General features: G+C 50.7%; 6 protein-coding genes across 6 annotated transcripts; 2 read left to right on the plus strand and 4 right to left on the minus strand.

Annotated features, from left to right (window-relative positions):
• Positions 1-250: 250 nt before the first annotated feature.
• On the minus strand, positions 251-1,705 carry PtrM4_111870 (Trichoplein multi-domain protein; the record flags this gene model as incomplete). Its single annotated transcript, XM_066107942.1, has 2 exons — positions 251-1,234; positions 1,277-1,705. The coding sequence occupies 2 exons, from the start codon at positions 1,703-1,705 to the stop codon at positions 251-253; spliced, it is 1,413 nt and encodes a 470-aa protein (XP_065962391.1).
• A 2,244-nt stretch (positions 1,706-3,949) lies between these two features.
• PtrM4_111880 (ZnF-C3H1 domain containing protein) lies at positions 3,950-5,894 on the plus strand (the record flags this gene model as incomplete). Its single annotated transcript, XM_066107943.1, has 3 exons — positions 3,950-5,122; positions 5,205-5,591; positions 5,640-5,894. The coding sequence occupies 3 exons, from the start codon at positions 3,950-3,952 to the stop codon at positions 5,892-5,894; spliced, it is 1,815 nt and encodes a 604-aa protein (XP_065962392.1).
• A 386-nt stretch (positions 5,895-6,280) lies between these two features.
• On the minus strand, positions 6,281-11,410 carry PtrM4_111890 (uncharacterized protein; the record flags this gene model as incomplete). Its single annotated transcript, XM_066107944.1, has 1 exon — positions 6,281-11,410. The coding sequence occupies one exon, from the start codon at positions 11,408-11,410 to the stop codon at positions 6,281-6,283; it is 5,130 nt and encodes a 1,709-aa protein (XP_065962393.1).
• Positions 11,411-14,967: 3,557 nt separating this feature from the next.
• Positions 14,968-15,273, plus strand: PtrM4_111900 (uncharacterized protein; the record flags this gene model as incomplete). The annotated part of the gene is made up of 1 exon (XM_066107945.1): positions 14,968-15,273. The coding sequence occupies one exon, from the start codon at positions 14,968-14,970 to the stop codon at positions 15,271-15,273; it is 306 nt and encodes a 101-aa protein (XP_065962394.1).
• Positions 15,274-16,171: 898 nt separating this feature from the next.
• Positions 16,172-16,822, minus strand: PtrM4_111910 (GlcD, FAD-FMN-containing dehydrogenase; the record flags this gene model as incomplete). Its single annotated transcript, XM_066107946.1, has 1 exon — positions 16,172-16,822. The coding sequence occupies one exon, from the start codon at positions 16,820-16,822 to the stop codon at positions 16,172-16,174; it is 651 nt and encodes a 216-aa protein (XP_065962395.1).
• Positions 16,823-18,016: 1,194 nt separating this feature from the next.
• PtrM4_111920 (uncharacterized protein) lies at positions 18,017-18,625 on the minus strand (the record flags this gene model as incomplete). The annotated part of the gene is made up of 1 exon (XM_001942285.2): positions 18,017-18,625. The coding sequence occupies one exon, from the start codon at positions 18,623-18,625 to the stop codon at positions 18,017-18,019; it is 609 nt and encodes a 202-aa protein (XP_001942320.1).
• Between the last annotated feature and the right edge of the window lie 1,072 nt (positions 18,626-19,697).

Below are 19,697 nucleotides of genomic sequence, written 5' to 3' on the forward strand. Positions count from 1 at the left end.
AGTCCCACTGCGCACCAGCTCCGTGATAAACGCTGTAGATAGCTGCAGCGCGTCGCTGGGAGAGTGTCGTGTCTTGTTTAATAGCTTAAAGCGCAGTCTGTATCTAAGCTTCCTTTGAACTCTCTGAGTAATGTTGTTGTTGAGGCATTGAGGGGAGTAGTAGTTTTGGTGGGGGCTTGGCAAAAGTGGCTCACGAAGCTGTGTGGCTCGCGAAGCCGTGAGATACGTTATAGTATTTCTTAGCGTATTGCTATTTGGGTGCATGCGAAGCTTTTGTACTATTCAGACTATTTTTTGGTGCTTTTATCGATCGTGTTCGTGTCGTTTTGGGTGGAACTGGCGGTGCAGGTTGCGTCTCAATAGCACCCTCCGTACCGCGATTATTACTCCTCCGCTCTTCCTGTCGACCTTTCGGAGGCTTTGAAGCTGCTCTCTTGCCTCTTTGGGACTGTTGTAGAGCTTTTTGAGAGTCGCGATCTCGTTTTTCTTGCTCTTTTTGGGTCCTCCGCGCGGCGGCTTCCTCAGCCGCCTTTTTGCGCTCTTCTGCCCGGGCTTCTTTCGCACTTTCCCGCAGCGCCTTCGCTTCCTCAGCTATCTTCTTCTTGTACAAGGCAGCGGCCGCTTTCAGCTCTTTCGTCTGTGCTTTTTGGAGTTTTTCTGCTTCTTCTTCTTGTCGATTTACCTGCTCGTGAACCCGGGCTTCGCGGAGCTTCGAAGGACTCCAGAACACTGCACCACCATGATACTCTTTGCGCTGTTGAAGGTCTAGAGGCTTGCTTTTCTTCTTGTGTTTCTTTTTAAGTGTAAGAGCTTGGCGTAAGCCCTCGTTTTCGGTGTTAAGTATGTCGTTATGCGCCTGGAGGGAATGGATGGACGCGCTCAGCTCTTTTCTTGCTTCATCCGTTTGATCTTTTACCGTAGCATTAAATAACTTTCGCAGCTGAATCCCGCTGCTCTTGTTGCCCTTTGGCTCCAATTCTGGACCTTTATCTCCATCTGAAGTGGTGTTTCTGAAGCGCTTCAAGACTGCGTCGGCATTTGGTGGCACCACCCCTGTAGCTTCAAAGGACTTCAGGATGTTCTTAGAGGTAAAGGAGGTGATCCAGGCAGGCCAGAAAAGAGGGAAAAAGTCTCCTTTCTTGACAGGAGTGAGTCCTTGACTTCGATGGAGATGGTTGGTAAGTTCGGACGAGTACGCACTAGAAATTGGCTTAAACATCACCACATCTAATGGCTGAAGACTGTGGGTTGAATGGGGGGGGGGGGGGGGGAAGACGATAAGGAGAATCTTGTGTTGGTCACAATGTTCAATAAAATCCATAGTCAGATGAGATCCATGGCCATCAAGGATGAGGAGGCGGTAACTCGAGCGCGCTTTCTTCCTCGTGCTTCTGTCGAACACCTGTTCAAGCCAAGCTAATCCTAAATTATCGTTGCTCCATCCAGAGGGTGATGTAGCAACAAAAACATCGTGTTTGTTGACCTCTACATCCTCTACCCAGCCACTTCGAAGTGCTCCTTTGCCTTGGTAGATGATCGCGGGAGGAATCTTTGTCCCATCAGCACAGATACAAGCTAGGAGCGTTGTCCATTCTCTAGAACCATCTTGCAGCGCTTCTGTAACCTCCTTACGCTCATATAATCGTTTAGAAAAGATTCGTTTAGAGCGAGAGGTGATGCCGACGAGAAAGCCCTTCTCATCCATATTGTAAATGTGGCGAGCGTCCACATTGTACTCCTTTACTTTAGAATAATGGGGGTCAAAGTAGAGCCTGTATTTAGCCTCACTGTCGGCTTAGTGACGGTCTCCGTCCATCCCGGTGGTCCATTTGGATGTAAGATGAGTTTGGTTTCGCTGAAGAAATCGGGAAACCCAGCGATCTGAACACTTCTCTTTCGCAACTGCACCCGCGAAATTTCGCACCATCTCTCTCGTAGAAGGTAGTCCTCGCTTTGTTAAAGCCTCTTTATATTTTACAAGCTCCTGCTCTTGTTGTGGGCTGAGTTTCTGGCGTTTCTGTGCACCTCCTGCATTTGAGTGTGTTATCCTCTTGTGCCTCCGCGCCAGCGTCGTGCGACTAACACTGAACCGTGTCGCAACTTCGCGGTACGAGAAAGATGCGCCATCTTCACGCGATTCAATATCTTCAATTGCTTCCTAAATCGGGTTCATATTGGTGGAGTTCTGTCGTGTTGAATGTGGGTGTATGATATTTGTTTGGGTACGGGGTGGCTCAACAACAGCTTCTTCCCACTTCTACCGTATCTAGCAGTTCCAATGTGTTCATGCATTCGTAGCGAGCATGGACTTCCAGCCGTCCCCCGTTCCTGTGGACTTGGCGCGAAGCCCCCGCTGCAGCAAGTACAAGGACCTCCGGAACCGTATCTTCGCCAACGTATCCGGACGAAACAGCCTCAGGACCATCCTGAGCACGCCACAGCTAGCCACCAAAGTCATCGAGTATATGGAACAGACGCAGATCCTTGGGCAAGTAGGGATCGGAGATGCGCAGACGACGCCGAGCGCTGGGGGGAGACTTTAGGTACAGCGGATGCGACAGACAAGGCGGAGCGCCTCTACGAGCCTAGAAGTACAGCATACAGTCAGTGGAACTGCTATTTAGATGGGCCGGACAAGCATATGTAGATAGTGGTTGATGGAAAACGGCAGGCTTTCGGGGACAGATAGTCCCGTTCGAGGGATGGAGTGGGGCGGTGCGGACGTTGATCCGCACCGCGTCCGCTGTCTGCCACGCCTGTCACTCCGGGCATAGCTGCGCAGTACGCGGCTGAAACCGAGTAGGAATGAATCCAATCCAATCCAATCCAATCTAGCTTCTATCTACGACTATGTACATTTCGTCTCTAGAAGTGACGTGTTTGCCTGTGTTTGCCTGTGTTTGTGTTCCTTAAATTGTCTTCCTGTGTGTATGCCGTACTCGAAGCCTCATATGTGTAACGTTGTTTCACGGCTCGTAGAGGCACGTTTGCCTCATGCTTTGCGACCGCAATGCCTTCAGTCTCTCCCTAGCGTTCAGCTGTCGTGTGTGCTAGCTTGCCCTAGGGTCTGCAATGTGTTCTCCAAACTCCGATATTCTTCAGTGTTGTGATGCCGTCCACTAGGTTCCTATGCGACTGTGTTGTATGGTGTGACCTGCCACCAGGCGCTGCGGCAGCAGCATTTCGTCGTAACGCGGCTCCACAACAGTGATGCTCCGCTCGTGCGTTGCCGTCGAGCCTACTGAGCAGGAGAGCTCTCGCGCGAATCTCCTCAGACCTTGTCGGGTGTGTCGAAGGGGCACCACTCTTTCGACACTGGGTGGGGTGACAGTGGACGAGGTTGTCTGATGATCTGTAAGTATGTGGTGGCACCGATGGTAGCATGGCGGGTGTCTGTGAGGTGATTCGCGTGGAAAGTGATGCTGTTCAGCCCGAGGGTGCGTCGATGTGGGACGTTGCAGACATTGTCCGGTAGGCTTCCTGGTCAGCCCATCAGTGACTGTATTGTGTATGTTGTGACCATTATGCTTAGAGGGGTGTCTAGGCTCCGTCGTCGCGTCTTGCTGTGTCAGGCATGTGGCTGACGTGGTCTAACTTCTTTGGGTGCCGCGGAAAAACCCCTGAGTGGAGAAATAAGTTATTGCGACTGGTAACCACATCAATCCACAAACGCAAAGAGACCCGCCCGTCACGTACCAGTTGTTCGACAATGGCCTTTAGAATGAGCAAGCGCAAGGTTAGATGAACTAGGTATTAATGTTGTAGTACCCCAGCTAACAACGGAGCCGAGCAGGCTGAAGATAGCAACTCTACCTCGAACTCAGCGCGCAATGTCCGACCCCGATCTGAGGGCAGCTTCCCACTTCCAAGCCCGCTTGTACTTCCTGAGACCTGTCAGTATCAACTGAAAGTACTCGCGAATATCCCAGAAAACCTGCCCTTCTTTACAATGACAGCTCTGACGATCGCCAAATCTTGTGCACTCGAGTCCCAAGCGACACCATATCTAGTCAGTACACTCGTAGAGGCATTAAGGGATGAGGGCGCAGACGAAAAGAAAGTGGATACAGCGAGGGCAATATGGGAAAATAGTAGCAATTTATGCAAGGCAAAAGAGATTGGAGCAATGCTGGGTACAGTCGATATTCTGCAAAAAGGGCTCTACTTCCTAATTGAAGGGGCCAAGGAATGTCCCTCATCCCAAATTACAGCGCAATTACAACGCCGTCTCAATGCTGCCATAGCTGAGTGCTTAGCTAGCGAAGACGACGAAATGCGTGTTGAGAAAGCTGTTAGCGAGTCAGCAATACCAACCAATCTCGAGGGCAGCCAAGGAGCTTCTAGATCCATTGACAAGGGTCAGAAACAGTCCAGCGAGGCTCCGAAGCTTGTTCCAAACTATTTAAGCTACAACGACGACTCTTCTGCGAGCCACATTGATGGCCTCCAAAGTCGAGCATCAAATGAAGACAAGAGGGGGAGTGTGGCGAGAGAAGCCACTAGTGCTAATCTAGACACTATTGACCAGCTTATTTCGGACGAGGCAAACGCAGCTAAAGCTCGACCCTCAACTGCTCCCTACTGGGGAAAACAGCAAGATGGTGGAAATTTTGACTCACAGTCAAAGGCCGATATCCTGGTATTACTGGAAGCTGGTCTCGGTGGCCCTGTAGCGCCTTCTGCTACTGATTGGCTGCGACAGGAGAGCAGCAACGCACTGGATACTGAAGTTTCCTCGTCTAAGGCGCTTCCTTCCGGGTCCTCAAACAAGCAACCTGCAGATAGAGCAAAGGACTTGCTAACTCCAAGCAACACTTCAAAGTCCCTTAAGGCGGACCCGTCTATTAATGGCGCACCTCCCATCAGGGAAGCAAGAATGCCGTCTATCGATATGGAATACCATGAGACTCTAAAACGAGAGCCACAAGTCAAAACGGAATCTACGTGTTTGGATTCTGATCGCGTCTTCTCCGATCAAGCTGGCCTAAACTTAGCGTATGGCACAGCTTCTACTGGAAATGCCGGATACAAGCTCGTAACAAAAGGCCACACGCAATCGAAACGGCGCTTACCGGACCGTCCGCTATCTAAACGCGTATCGTCCGAAAACATACATGACAAGGTATGTAGGTATCGTCTCCATCTTTGGGACGGTTCTTACAGACGTATTGTTATTACTGCGATATATGACTGACTCGATGCAGGATCCAACCCAGTCGACCCCGGACTGCTTGACCTGTTTCTTTTGGTTCTCCCGCGGCTTCTGTGAAAGGGGAGATCGTTGCAAATTCCGCCACCAATTACAGGACTATGTCGCGAGCTGCCCAAAAAGTGGCGGCATGCCTATAAAGGTCATTCCCATGAGTACTATGGAGGAGACAAGGAAAGCCACGCTTGCCAGTGATCCAAGCCACGTGAGCGTACGTGACAGGCGAAACGATCCGAAGTCAAATTTTGACCCTGCACTCACGGATACACCTATCTTAGATTTGTTGCTCGATGACTGTATTCCTATTGAGCCTGGGTCAGCTTCTAGAGTCATCTCATCAATTATCTCTAATATAAGGGCGAGGAAGGACCGCTCTCAAGGTGTAAGTGCACTTGCAATTTTGGCAGCTCACACCTGCTAATATACTCAGGACTTCGTCACGGATTTGTACGATTACAAAGGCAGGCCTTCTAACTTTGATCTTTATCGCCATTCTGGACTGCCAAGCAAGCTGGGAGGTGCGATGAGCAAAGTCTCTTACAATCCTGATCATGCTCGCAGAAGGCTCGATGAGATACTAAGACCGTTTGTGGAAGCGAACAAAAACATGTTTCCGGACTTGCCAGAGAGGACATTCAAGAAACAGCGTGAAGAAGGCGGAAGACCGCAGGCGAATTGGCCGTAGAAGATCTCTACCGAGAAGTTTTGACGCCCTGCAATAAAATAAGTTTCGCAGTTGCGGATCTAAACGGTTGATTTGGCCGGAGATGCGTTTTTATTGTTGCGATAAATGTAAATTTTAGATCTTGTAGTTTGTGTTGGTAGGCCTTGTACGATCGTACGGGTGAATAACAACAACGAGGTTCTTCTGGTGACTGGTATTGGTATTGATCTTCTACGAACATAGCTGCTACGAAGGTACACCTAAGCTCTGCGCAAGGTGGGCCGAAGTCGGGCCGAAGTGTCAAGCAGCCGACGTCTCTACCGATACTCACGATTCGACATTGGAAGTCTTTTCTTTCTGGATAGCTAGTAACTCTGCTTGTATCGGTAGTGACAGTGTGTGTAGCATCAAACATCAAAGCTTGTCGGCCTCTGCACCCATCCATCTACTCGGACTGTCAGCTTGTTGCCGTCAATAAAGCGTTCAAGAGCGCGGTTTGGCGATGCCTTCGTGAAGGCGTCAGCAGGATTATCGTCACCATTGATCCAGCGGATCTCAGTGATCTCGCGACGCTCATATGATTGACGCAGCGCCATGATGTCGATCATAAGACGCTTCTCCTTCGTTGTTCCAAGCTTAACGAGGCACTCGTACAAGGAGTACGAGTCTGTACAGACAACCAAGGGAACCTCAGGTATTCTAAGTCGTTCTGTGACTATTCTTAAGGTAGTGGCAATAGCGATGCCTATATCAAAGCCGTTGACCATGCCATAAATCTCAGAGGCTAGTACGCTCCTTGTGACGCGCTTACATTTTGTAGAGCTGTAGTGGATTATGTTGCCTTGGATTGTGAAGGTGTTAGCGTCAATAGACTCGTTGACGAGCATGAGGACAAAGCCGAGCTGTGAGCTGAGGTCCTTGTTGTTGGCAAAGGAGCCGTCTACGAAGACCATCAACTTAGCCTCCGTGAGATTGACAGTGATGTAACGGAGGCCACGATCGAGGTTCTCTATCTGCCACTTCAGGCGCTTGTTGAGTGCCTTGATGTCCTCATCTGATGGTTGCTGCGCCTGAGCGGCGACGGACAGATCGAATGACGCCTCTGGTTGGCATGTTGATGCGATGTACGCTCCGCGGGCGCGCTGCTCTGTGTACTGTTGCGCGCGGTCGGGTGCCCTAACGTCCACAAGTTTGATCTTTCCTCCTTGTCCTTTCTGCCTAAGGTTCAGAATTGGTTTGCTAGCGTCGATCGTGAGTGTACATCCATTAAAATCCAATTGAATTTCTGGTGTAAGGACAGACTTTGGTTTCGATCTAAACTCTGCCTTCTGGATCTTTTTCTCTTCAAGTAACGAGAACGCGGGTGTCCCAAGCATGAGAGTGTCATCTGTTTGCATGCCAACGATGCCGAAGATGCTGGTGTCGCTGTTTGTGATTAACAGGCATGGGTCGTACGTAGATGTTGCCATGTCCAGTTCCTTGCAATGGTGCCCATGATAGGTTGTCCACCAGTGGACTCCTGCCTCTGCGATTCCATACAGTGGCTTGATCACATGGAGTAGCGTGCCCCTCGGATATCGTGGTACCAGCTCAGTAGGAAGATGTGCGAGTATCGTCCTCTTCAGGGTTGTCTGCGCCTGGGGATACGCCTGCGTGATATCACGGAGCTCTATGTTCATTCCGCGTTGTACCATCTCGGGCGCCAGCGACATGATCAGGCGCTGGCTGCATCGCTGGATGGTTGGAGATTGCGTCAAGATAGCCTCTTTGCCGTGGTCCTGGTAGCCTTGGATAACCAGGCGGGATTTCTCATAGGGCTTGGTTGTCTTTCCCTTGACCTCACGTACCAGGCGTGACTTGAAGATCCGGATCTTGCTGTGTAGCCTCTCGTCGTATTGCTCAAACTTGAAGACTCCACGACCTACGAGGTCGCTGATCTCTTGGTCATCAGATGCTTCAAAGGGTGCGCCTGGTGTTGTGATAACTCCATCGTTACGTAGCTTGATAGCTAGCTCAAGATCGTCCTGCTCCTTCTTGGTGATGTACGCGTGCCCCTTCCGCTTGTTCTTTGATCCTGGAGGGCGGCCTCTCTTGCGTGGTTGCACTGCCGGTGGTACTGCTACCGGCTCATGCGGCTCATTCAGCGCGTGTGGCGCATCGGGGTCGCTCCAAAGATGGTCCGGTCTGTAGTATGGCTTGACGACAGTAGATCTGAATGTTGTTGGACCATTGACCATATCGACAGTAACGTTGTGGCCGTCTATACTGGCGATCTTGTACGGGCCATTCCAGCCATCACTCTCTCTCCATACTAAGACTTCACTCTGGAGTGGGAGCGCGAGCATGTCTGCAGTGGCTGGTCCATTGCGGGTGTTCAAGGCGTCTGCAACTTGGCGCTCTGCAGTAAGCTTGCGCAGGGCTTTCGTCGCCTTTTGAATAGCCTCGCTGCGCCTAACCATTGAAGGTGCCGGCGGCGACTCTGTAGTCATTCGTGGGTATGCTCCAAAGACTAGTAGAGTCGGGACTAGACCATCGGGTCCAGCGGTGTCATTGACAGCTTTCACGGCCATTTGAAGGATCGCTTCATCAGACATATCGTCTTGGAGCTCGTCATGGAGTATATCCCATGCTCGGCGAAGTGGTGCGTGGTATCTCTCAGTCTTGCCCACCGACCAGTGAGCCTCTGTAGGCACCTGCTTGCATGTAACTCCCATGATCTTTGCCTCAGCACGGAACTCTGCGCTTGCAAAGTTGGTGCCTGCATCATGTGTGATGATGTCTGGTGGTCCTTGATACGTGTCGATCCATAGCATCCGCAGTGCCTGCCATGTCTCCTTAGCTGAGATAGCGCTGAGGAATTTTGCGCCTTGGAAAGCAGTTGAAGAATCAACCACATGTAATACTGGCTTGCCGCTGAGATACATCACATCCACCAGGATCTCATAGTTGAAGTGGTGATCATCCTTCAGAGTGAATTTGAATCGGCGCGGCGCGGAGCTGTGGAGCTGGCAGTGGTGGCAGAATTTAGTGACCTCCTCTAGGGTTCTCTCTTCAAAGTCGTTATGGCCAGCGTCCTTTAAGAGTTTAACTAGTCGCGTGACAGCTGGGTGTCCAAACCGGCGATGGAGCCGTCTCAGCTCTGTCTCAGTGAGAAACACCGTTGCTCTCTCTCTCTTGTTGAGATGGAACCATGGGTGTCCCCATTTGCGTAGAACAGGGATGCGTATCTTGTCCTGAACAAGCTCATCTGTAGTGTTATTGAAGTAGACTTTTAAGCGGTCCATATCTGCAAGGCACAGCAAGAACGGTGTAGGCGCCTCGAGCACTTCGAAGTTGATCTTCCCAATCTCTGTAGAGACCTGCACTGTTCCAATAGACGCTGTAGCCTCGCCTTTTCCGAATTTGATAGATGCTTTCCCAGCTGTAGATGTGTCTATCTTAACTGTTGGATCTTCTCGTGTGAGTGCAAGATACTGCTCTTTGCCAACTGTAGATACGTTGGCAGCGCCTGTATCCGGGAGGATACCTTGGTACAGAGATCGTGTATAGCGGTCCTCGAGCAGAAACTGCGACGCTGGTGCTGACGGCGCGCCTCGACCGTATATGTCGTCGCCAGAAATGTGATGCAAGAACGCCTGGTCTGCAAGGCATTGCTCCTTGAAGAACTGCTGCTCAAAGTATTGTTGTTCGCCAGTGCCGTCGTCATTGTCGTCATCCTCGCAGTCTTCCTCCTCTTTCCAGCCTCTCTGGTTATACTGGCTGGTGTGCTCAATTCCTTCGTACTCTGCAAGGTGTACTGAGAAGTCCTTGGGTGGTGGCGCACCTGTAAAATACAGCATAGAGAAGAACTGCGCACGGGCAGTCTTGCGCTCTTCGTCTGTGTGGTTTGTGGACCAGCATCCTTCCTTCTGGCAGACAAAGCACTTCTTCTTCCAGCGTGGCTTGAATCCACGGCTACTGTCAAAGCTTTGTTCGCCTTTTTGAAATGCGCCTCTAGTTCCGCCTCGGGACCCACCTCGGTTTCTTCCATTGCTGTTGTACCGGCGGTCTAAGTAGTACTGGTTACCTTGGTCTACCTCTGTGAAGTTGACAGAGGTAGTCATAGCGAGTGAGTTTTCAATCGAAGATCGTAGATCTCCAAATAGGACCTCGCATTCTAGAGACGGCCTGTAGAGCGCCATTGCGAACTCTTTAACGCCTCGACATGCTGTGATTACTGTGGTCCGGAGCGCATATTCTCCCATATACTGCTGCCCAAGCGCCCTCTGGCATAACTGGAGTTTGTCTAGCATAATGTCAAGGACCTCATGGAGTGTCTTGTCAGGATTCTCCCTATGGACTTTAGCAAAGGATGTCGTCGTCCAGTCTGCATAGTAGTGACTGTGGTTGACGTCCGTGTCGAAGTGGTTCTTAAGCTTCGTGTATACAGTCAAGAATGTATCTGTCCGCTGATCAACGAAGTGGAGGTAGTAGTCTTGCGCACGGCCTTCCAGGATCCGTGGAAAGACTGCATGGAATTGGTCTGGCTGGATGTCTGCGTGATAGCAGATGCTGTAGAAGATCTTCAATTTGTCGTCTAGGAGGTCGTACGGCTTCCCTGTGTATTTCTTCTCACGATCCCACATCTTTGTAAAGACATTGATTGTCTTCGGATCTAGTTTCCCATTATTAAACTCGATTGGGGGAACTGCCTTGTATGGGTCTGTATCCCCTGAAGGTATAATTGGAGGGACGCTCGGTCCCTTTGGGCGTTGTGGGTATGCTGGCGTGTATTCGCGGAATCTGTCAAAGTTGTTGTACGTTAAGCGAGGTTGATGACTTTGCTGTCGCTGGTCCGCCTGGTGTCGCCCGTCTGCCTGTGGTGTCTGTTCAATTGTCTCTACAAGCGGATCTGCTAGTTGTTGGCTGACCTGGGTACGGGTGCGGGTCTCGTCTTGGACATCGGTTTGTTGATCCTCTGCGTCTTGGTCTCTTGCCCTTGCAGAGGTTTGGCTCTGCGCTCGACTCGCTGTCCCTACGTTTGTAGGTTGTACCGATCCCGTAGTGTGTCGTCCTAGTAGCCTCCGCTGTTGCAGCATATACGCCGCTGACCGCTCGTCGAAGGCAGTAGATTGGAACTGATCGTCCGGCCACTTCGGACAATCCTCCTTGTGCAGTAGCTTGGCCACAGCTTCGCTTGGCGGCATGTTAACACGGCCAGTGTACACGCCCTTAAAGCGGAGGATCCGCTTTAGTTCCCTAGTATACGTTGCATGCGCGCGCATAAACATAGCTTCAGTCCAGCCTTCAAAGTCCTGACAGAACTCACCAAAGAGCTCTGCGTCTGCTGTTGGCCGGTCTGTGTAGTCTGCGATCGCACGCGCAATGTACGTTGTTGCTGCAGTTCCGTCTACCTCGTCGTCTGGGGCTTCGATCTCATCGTCCCAGATCTTTGGATCAATGTGACGCCACTCTCTTGCCTTTAGGTTTGTGGTCCCTAGCAACTCCTCTCGTGTGAGTGTACAGCCTCCATTACTGCTTGCTGTTTCGCTCGCCATTTGTTGTTGACGCGTGCCGTGCTGGCTGCGTTCGCCAGGGATACGTCGGTTGTCGTAGATTGTTGACGTGTGCCTTGCTGGCTGCGTTCGCCAGGGACTCGTCGGTAGTCGTGGGTTGTACACGGGTCAATGGCGCGACCAAGTGGGGGTCGGTGCGTGTATGGACTGCGTCTGGGAACGCTCTGATACGGCTGGAACGGTCGGTCTCAAGCCGGATGAGACGCCTGATACAGCTAACAGTGAACTTAGCACAGATAACTCCGCCGCTGATATAGGCGATCTAGGGAACGCGCGGGTTATAGGATCTGTCTCTTCTAACCTAACTGTCTGTGACTGCCATGCAATCACTGATCAGTGTTGGTAGGCCTTGTACGATCGTACGGGTGAATAACAACAACGAGGTTCTTCTGGTGACTGGTATTGGTATTGATCTTCTACGAACATAGCTGCTACGAAGGTACACCTAAGCTCTGCGCAAGGTGGGCCGAAGTCGGGCCGAAGTGTCAAGCAGCCGACGTCTCTACCGATACTCACGATTCGACAGTTTGTGTTGAGAATATTCCGGTCACCTGTCACGAGGACGCTAAGTCACATGACCCACACCGCTCTATATTAGCCGAGCTTTGTATAGTTAGCAATTGACACACTTACATGCCATGACTGAGAGAGTCATTCTTTCTCAACAGGTTATGAGCCCGGCTTACGCGCTTGCGTGTGCATTGTGAGTGTCCGGAGTGTCGTTTCTTCGATATGGGCAGCAAGCTGGTATATGCGTGTCTACGCCAGAACAACCCAGGAGGTCGTCGCCTTCTATATTCTAAGACACTGGGTCGTCGCCCTGGCTGCCGCGAAGGGTATTAAGTCCTGAAGACACTGGGCCGTCGCCCTGGCTACCGCGAAGGGTATTAAGTCCGAAGAAAAATGGACTATCGTCCGGAGAAGCTGGGAGCGTCTCGAAGATACCTTGGGCGAGTTATACCCAATTCCGACGCGCGAGTCGAAGAGAGCAATGGTTGCTCTATCCCTTTTCAACCAACCTTTTGACAACGATTCGAATACCTACCTACCGACGGTAACCATCGATTCTTCCGAAAACAACTCGAATTGCCTGCCTATCGATAGTAACCTTTCGAGACCTTCTTTTTAAACTAGTAGCTACAGTTCGACAGCTACTTTCAATTCCTTAAACTCGAAAACCTACCGTTTGACGGTGCTCGAAGTTTTTTTACTCTCTCGAACGCTACCCACCTACCCCCACCCGATTTCTCGATCGATTTTTATCTTCTTTCCAAAGGATTTCGTTAAATAAACGCAAAGAAGCAAAGGCTTATATAACGATGGGGGAGAATAAGGGTGTTAGGGTCTGGAGCCCTGAATAGGACACAGACAAGGAGGCAGGAGCGGAGGAACGGAGCGGGGACAACAAGAGAGGAGAGCGTACATAGCTAGAGTACTGGGAGTACTAAGCTAGGGGAGCGCTAGGATAGAGGAGAGCGTACACAGCTAGAGTACTGGGAGTACCAAGCTGGGGGAGCGCTGGGACAGAGGAGAGCGTACACAGCTAGAGTACTGGGAGTACCAAGCTGAGGGAGCGCTGACTCTCACGTAGGAGTCGAGGGAGAGTCGGTATGTTGGTGATATCGATTCTACCTTGATTTTCAAACGCGAAAATTCTCTCGACCTTCTTTCTCGACCTTCTTTCTCGACCTTCTCTCTCGACCTTCTTTCTCGACCTTCTTTCCTCAACTCTTCACTCGGCCGATACCTCACTTTACTTGAGGGACTCGCAACGTAACGGCCACTATAGGGTGACAGGGAGGTTTCATTCTTGTTGACAAGGCACTTCTGGGGGAGTGTTGGAAAGTGCATGCAAGGCGTTCAGTGGAAGCATATAAAGGGAGAAGAAGCTTCGACTGCAAGACCTATACAAAGTAGTGGGTACAGCTGATCGGCTTATGGGGGAGTGTTGAGAATATTCCGGTCACCTGTCACGAGGACGCTAAGTCACATGACCCACACCGCTCTATATTAGCCGAGCTTTGTATAGTTAGCAATTGACACACTTACATGCCATGACTGAGAGAGTCATTCTTTCTCAACAGTTTGTCTAATTATTAGCAGCAATGTGCACTATTGATTTCTAGCCAGTCCCAGGCCCTCGGTACACTTCAAGATTGAACTATGTCTGGACAAGGAGAGATAAGCCCTGTCGTCTGGAAGCCTGCCTGGATGTTCTGCTGTGTGAGTACAGTCAGCCGGATTTGTGTATAAATCGTGAGGAGGTCTACCTTGTCAACCTGGTTGTGCACTACAACCAGTGAATGCGCCATCATACTTGCCACCGAACAAGCCAAGCTGAGCCATACAAATTTGTTAGCAAGCCAAGCCAGAGGTCATTGTTGGCTTGGTTGGCTTGATCGGCTTGACGCTATATACTAGGCAACCTGTTTTCATGTTAGCGATACTTTTTAGTGTTGAGTTTTGGATTTTCAACCTTAGTCAGCACCAAAACTGATCTAACACCTCGCCTCGCCCGCCTTAACGCGTCAACAACGCGTTAACAACGCGTCTAGCAATCCTATATATGTATCATTTTTATTGGAACAAGGTCCCTCTAGTAGTATGACTACTATGGATAACCGAGTGGGAGGAGGGATAAGGCGGGGTGGCTGCAACGTATTGTATTGACTATCGTGTTGAGTGTCTCTAGGACTTTTGCTGTTGTGGTGGGTGCTATTGCCCACCGGGCAGTGCCTGCCACACCAGCACATCACGTGACTCTCAATCACCTTCTACCCTGGACTGAACCCAGATATTCTCAACAATTTTTAGTGTTACAGTCTTTTTTCTTTGCCTCTGCGATGAAGCGCGCGCATAAATCCCACGCGGCTCTTAGCCGTAAACGCGTTAAAACAAGCCTAGCTACTAAGGCAGCCGTTACCTCCCAATCCGCTGTATCGTCGTCAACCTTTGAGTCGCAGTTTCGAGACTCATAACCTAAATCCACGATCGTTGCGCCCACCGTTAATAGCAGCCAAGCCGCTACAGAAGCCTTAGTAGATAACGATAGAGCTAAATTAGATACGAGTCTGGACGCCCGCTTGGAGGACGACTATACTGGGTTAGACTGGGCGCGTATCCCAAAGTATATGGTACTGTTAGATCCGCCGTCAAATCGCAGAAGTTGGGTGTTTGATTACGGCTATCGTGTTGCTCTCCGCCGCAATCCTAGCCAGATATATTGGGTCTGTCATGATTGCTATCGACGCAAGAAGGTCGACATTAATAGCAGAGGAGTGTACCTTGTTACAGACGCTGTATCCGCAGCAGCTCGTCACCTTAAAACCCACTCAGTCTGGGCAGCTGGCAAGCAACCAGAACTAGCTAAATTATCGCGTCTCCGCTAGGTAATCGTTAACGGTAAACTTAGCCTCACTTAGGAGCTCGCCAACCACCTATCGGGCTTTAATATCTATGCTTTTCGAGCTGCTGCTGTTACATAGCTTCTTGAAAACAATTACCTACTCCGCGAGCTTGAAACACCAGCTTTTCGCCTCATGCTTGAGGCTGCCAATCCCGACGCAGCCCGCGCGATCTGGACGTCGCGGACAAGCGTTGCGCGATACGTTTTCCGGGTATACGACCACCTTAAGCCGCGGATTATTATGGCTTTGTCGCAGTCGCTAAGCAAGATACATATAAGCTTTGACTCGTGGACGACAAAAGGTAGCAAGCGCGGCTTTCTCGGCGTTGTCGCCCACTTTGTAAATACGGACGGCAAGCTTGTTGATCTGCCTATTGCGCTGCCTCAGTTAACAGGCGCTCACAGCGGTGCAAATGTCACAGTGAATGCAGTCAATTAAAGTGTAACCGCGCGAGGCAGTAATCAGAGTATATTGTATATGTTGTAGTATTGTGTCTGCTCGCCTTTTTACGAAGGCAGCAGCAGGGTCTGTTTACATGACGTATCTATAATCCAGCTGAAGTAAGAGGTGCTCAATAAAGTGAGGAAGCAGCACCAGACCACCAACACGTGATCTGCTTCTCCTCATAACCGTCACATATATGCTAGCGCTAAGTGGAGTTTTTGTTGTATATATTTATGTTAATTAGTAAATAGATCTAGTATTTCACGCTGCTGATAGAGGCAACTAATGGCAAAGGGCATTGGTTGTCGAAACCCGCCTCTGCACAGCGCTAGTACCTGTCAGGTAGGTATTCTAGAGAACGACCGTACGCTGTGAACAAACGATGTGCAAGGACCGGAAACAGATTTCGCTCAGTACTGTATCTGGCTTTGCTACTGCGCGGTAGGTCCGAACTCAGCGCTCGGATATGCCACAGAACAGAATCCAACGTGGCCCTCATGTCATGTCTACGCCTGCCAAATGTGCTGTGTGGTTGGACTCGAGCTATATTGATCGGCCAAGTGGACTCTTGCAAGAGGGAGTTCTGTATGTGCGGCTCCACAGATTCGGTAGGCAAAACAATATCTTGTACCAACCTAACACAATCTTGGATTACTGAGCTGTCTCTGCGGCCGCCAGAGCGTCTTTTTATTCGCGTTGGCGCTGCAAGACAGTCAGAATACCGGAAAAGATAGATTTCCAGTGGAACCGTTTCAACGTATGATTCATGTTTGTACCGTAGTGCGCTACAAATCGACTTGGCATGTTGCACAAATGTGTGCTTCTTCCTAAAGCGGCTGTGGATACGATCTGCTGCGGGCGTGAGCCGCCCAGTGACAACAACACCCGAGGACTAGTCGAACATGACACTGTCCACGAAGTCGGTGGATTCATCCACCGCCGCTCTATCGAGAATTAGCGAGTTGGGTCCTTTAGGCTCCATTCGGAGCCTTGCGCCCGATACCGAAGAGACGGGCCAGTAGGTCATCTCGACATAACCCCACGCTGGGGTGAGCGCAATTTCTAGTAGTGTGATTAGGGCAGGGCTGTCCGGCGCGCCTAAAATTTCGAACAGCCGATCTGCATCATCACCATCACCGAGCTTTGCCATGACGTACTGTCCATCAGGAAGGACAGCCTCAAGAGACAAAACTGCGCAATCAAAAGTCCCGAACTGGAAAGACGAAGATCCGAAAGTCGCAGTGGCAAAAGCGTCCGCTACAGTTGTGGCCCTCGAAGGAGCAATTACGGTGGGGATCAGCCCCTCTATCTTCGTCAATTGAACTAGCGCCTCCATGGTGACATTTGGCTCGACCGAAGCGATGAATCTGTCTCGATCAATCTCTACTACCTGGTTGAGGCCCAAGAGCTGACTGGGGGCACTACAGGGTACTTTCTGCGCAAGACTGAGGCCTACTTGATCCCGAGTAGCCTGCCTCATACTCTCACATCTCGCGTGAACGGCTCGTCGATGCCTTCCCCATAGCTCGTCATTGTACTCCATTGTAGTAAGGGATAGCATCTGTGATGGCTGGGCTTGTACGAGTAAGGAAGCGACGAACCTGAGCACGCGTGCAGTGAGTGCGCGGCGAGAGCAAGATAAGAACACAGTCAGTAAACGAGGACATGATCACCTACGGATCTTCTCGCTCATGCCATTAGCCCTGGGTAAGCTCCATCAAGGTTTTGGCAGGACTTTGGATCGCTCGTTCATTGTGACCGTGAGGGAAGGAGACGACGTGGTCACACAGCCAGCATCTATCCCATCGCGTGTACTGAATGCTAGTCGCACGGCAGGCCTGTCTTATCGACTCCTTTCCGCTACGCATATACCGGCCATTCGACATTCCTCAGCAGGTTCATTGGCGATGAGAAAGTCCAGGACTGCTTATAGTGAGAACCATTCATAACCGTACATCCCCTGCACGGCGCTAGTACCTGTCAGGGAAGTAACGACTATGCGCTTTGAACAAATGATGTGCGCGAACCGGAAACCAATTTTGGTCAGCACTGTACCACTGTAGGTATCGCGGGCTTATCCACAAAAACATGATTTTCCACTGCTTCACGCATGGTCTCTCTCCCGAGTGCTCGGCTTCAGTGGATGCGCTGGCCTACAATCATTAGCGATTGCGGCTTCACCCCTCCACGCAGATGCGCAACGGTTTTGCATAGCCCCACCTTCTGTATATGGCTTAGCGCTAGATGTTCGCTGCAGAGTAGTCTATGTGATTGGTCATTCTCCATCTAATGATGACTGCACTTTAGAATACACTCTCATGCAGTTTCCGCTTTTTGCATGCTGCCTGGCTTTCATCCCACACGATCTACCGTCTCGATTCGTGAGTGCTTGCCCAAAACATCTTAGATTCTGTAAGCGTCTGATTTCAATTGGCTAGGAGATACTGTTGTCTCTACAAAAGGAACTGCTGACAAGAGCTAGCGCTCTTCGGTCATTAGGCGAGAGTGGGATGAAAGATTGATTGCTTGCAAGAACCGGAAACTGCAAGTGCATGAGAGTTTACGGAGTCATTGCACAGTTCCATGCAAGGTCTAATCTCTCCTTGTCATTATCACTCTAACTATGCGACAGAACATACTGTGTGTGCGGAAGCAGTCGTCTCCACTTGCTTCTGTTACCGTGATCGTTGTTTGGAAACCCCCAGAGTAGCTGTGTAATTGTGCGTTGAATCCATTCTTAGAGCCGTCCCTGCACCTGCAGCCTCTTTCGCAGCGCATGATGGACGAGTCGATGAACATTGAGTGCTGACTCAGCAGGTCGCCCGGTGGCGAACACATACCTGTCAAGTACTTTGATGGCATCTTCACTGGCCCGTGGCGAAGCTGCCTTTAGAAGATCGAGCGGGATGTCATTTAGATCTACGCATGCAGCAAGCAAGAAATAGTCTGCAGCGATCGCATTAACATGGCGGACTTGGCTGATAGAGAGAAATAGTGTAGCAGTCACAGTGATTTCCAGACCAGATCCCCGCAGCTTGCCTTCAGACGAGTCATCGCTGTACTCGAGAGCTGCTTTTTTGTGCTCAGGTAGCTGTGCTTGGTGCTGCTGCAACGTCATACTACTAGCGTTCATGCACGCTGCCGCTTGCACGACTATTGATAGCGTAGTAGTGGTCTGGTCGTAGCTAAAAAGCTTTGCTTCGAGTTCGGCGAGCTGTGATTCACAAACCACGAAAGACTCGTTTTGTGAGAATGGAATGACTGATGGTGCGCTGCCGCTTGCCTCTATCCCGGCCTGCAGTCTCCTTCGTGCAGTCTCCTGTCCGTCGCCATACGTAAAGGGCATCGAGATGCCAAGAACTCCAAGCAGGCAGTACACGATGTCTTCTTCTTCTGTTGTTATGCGATTCTCAACCCACCGCCTTGTTCACATGTGCTGAACTGGTCTAAAGGACAGTTTCACAGTGCCGCGAACGGAATGCTGGTAACATCGTGTAGTAGTCGATCAAGTGATACTTTGTCACCTACTTGCTGTCCTTCGCGCAAGAGGAACTCGACTAACACTGGCGGGATCAGCTCCTGGAGCCTCCAACTTCTAGTGAACCAATCGCTCCCCCAAAAAGATGCCTCCTAGCTGCTGCGCTGGAACACCTCTGTCGCAGAAGATACTGAGACATCTGACAGAAACACGTAGCATCGGACCGCATTCCGGTACCACTGAAACATCGAGTTGATCGCCTTCGAGCACTCGTTGTAGACCCACCTGTCAATGCAGCATATGTCGATCTAGAAGTACTGCAGCCCGTCCCGAGCCGCCTGTTCGGCGCAGAACCTGAGCTTCCAGTAGCCTTCTTCTTTCTCTCTGTAGTTTCCATTTGATATGTCTTCGAGAAGAGTTTCGAAGGCGCTCCATCGGTGCGATAGGATAGCGTAGGGCGGGATCGGCTTGCCGCGAAAGTCTGTCAAGATCAGTCTGCCCAGCGCGTCAAAATGGAGAAGCCGCATGGCGCTTGCAGCTTGGGGTTTGTCCTTGGGTAATTAGAGGCGCAAACGACTTTTGTGGTAGTGAGATTAGAATAATATAGTTGCGACAAGGCAGTGAAGGCAGCCTGGCGAGGCAGTGCATGCAACCAGGCAGAAGGTGCTGCTGGCTACATCAAGCGCCCAGCATCCTGTGCCGCCTCGCCTCACCATCTGCGCTGAGGCAGTGTTTGCCTTGTGAACTCAAGTTAGAGGAGTGCACAAGTGGGCAAGGTGCCAGCAGATAGAACAGATTTACAAAGGTTGTCGTTGTAGCGTCTCGCATGGTTCTTTGCGACGGGGACGAGCAGGACTAGGGAAATGGCTGCCTGCACAGCCGGATATAAGAGCTGTCTAAGGCCTGGCAATTAGTGGGGGCCGTCCCAGCCACGGCGCAC

Source organism: Pyrenophora tritici-repentis, chromosome 5 (assembly GCF_003171515.1).
Source record: "Pyrenophora tritici-repentis strain M4 chromosome 5, whole genome shotgun sequence".
Classification (NCBI taxonomy): domain Eukaryota; kingdom Fungi; phylum Ascomycota; class Dothideomycetes; order Pleosporales; family Pleosporaceae; genus Pyrenophora; species Pyrenophora tritici-repentis.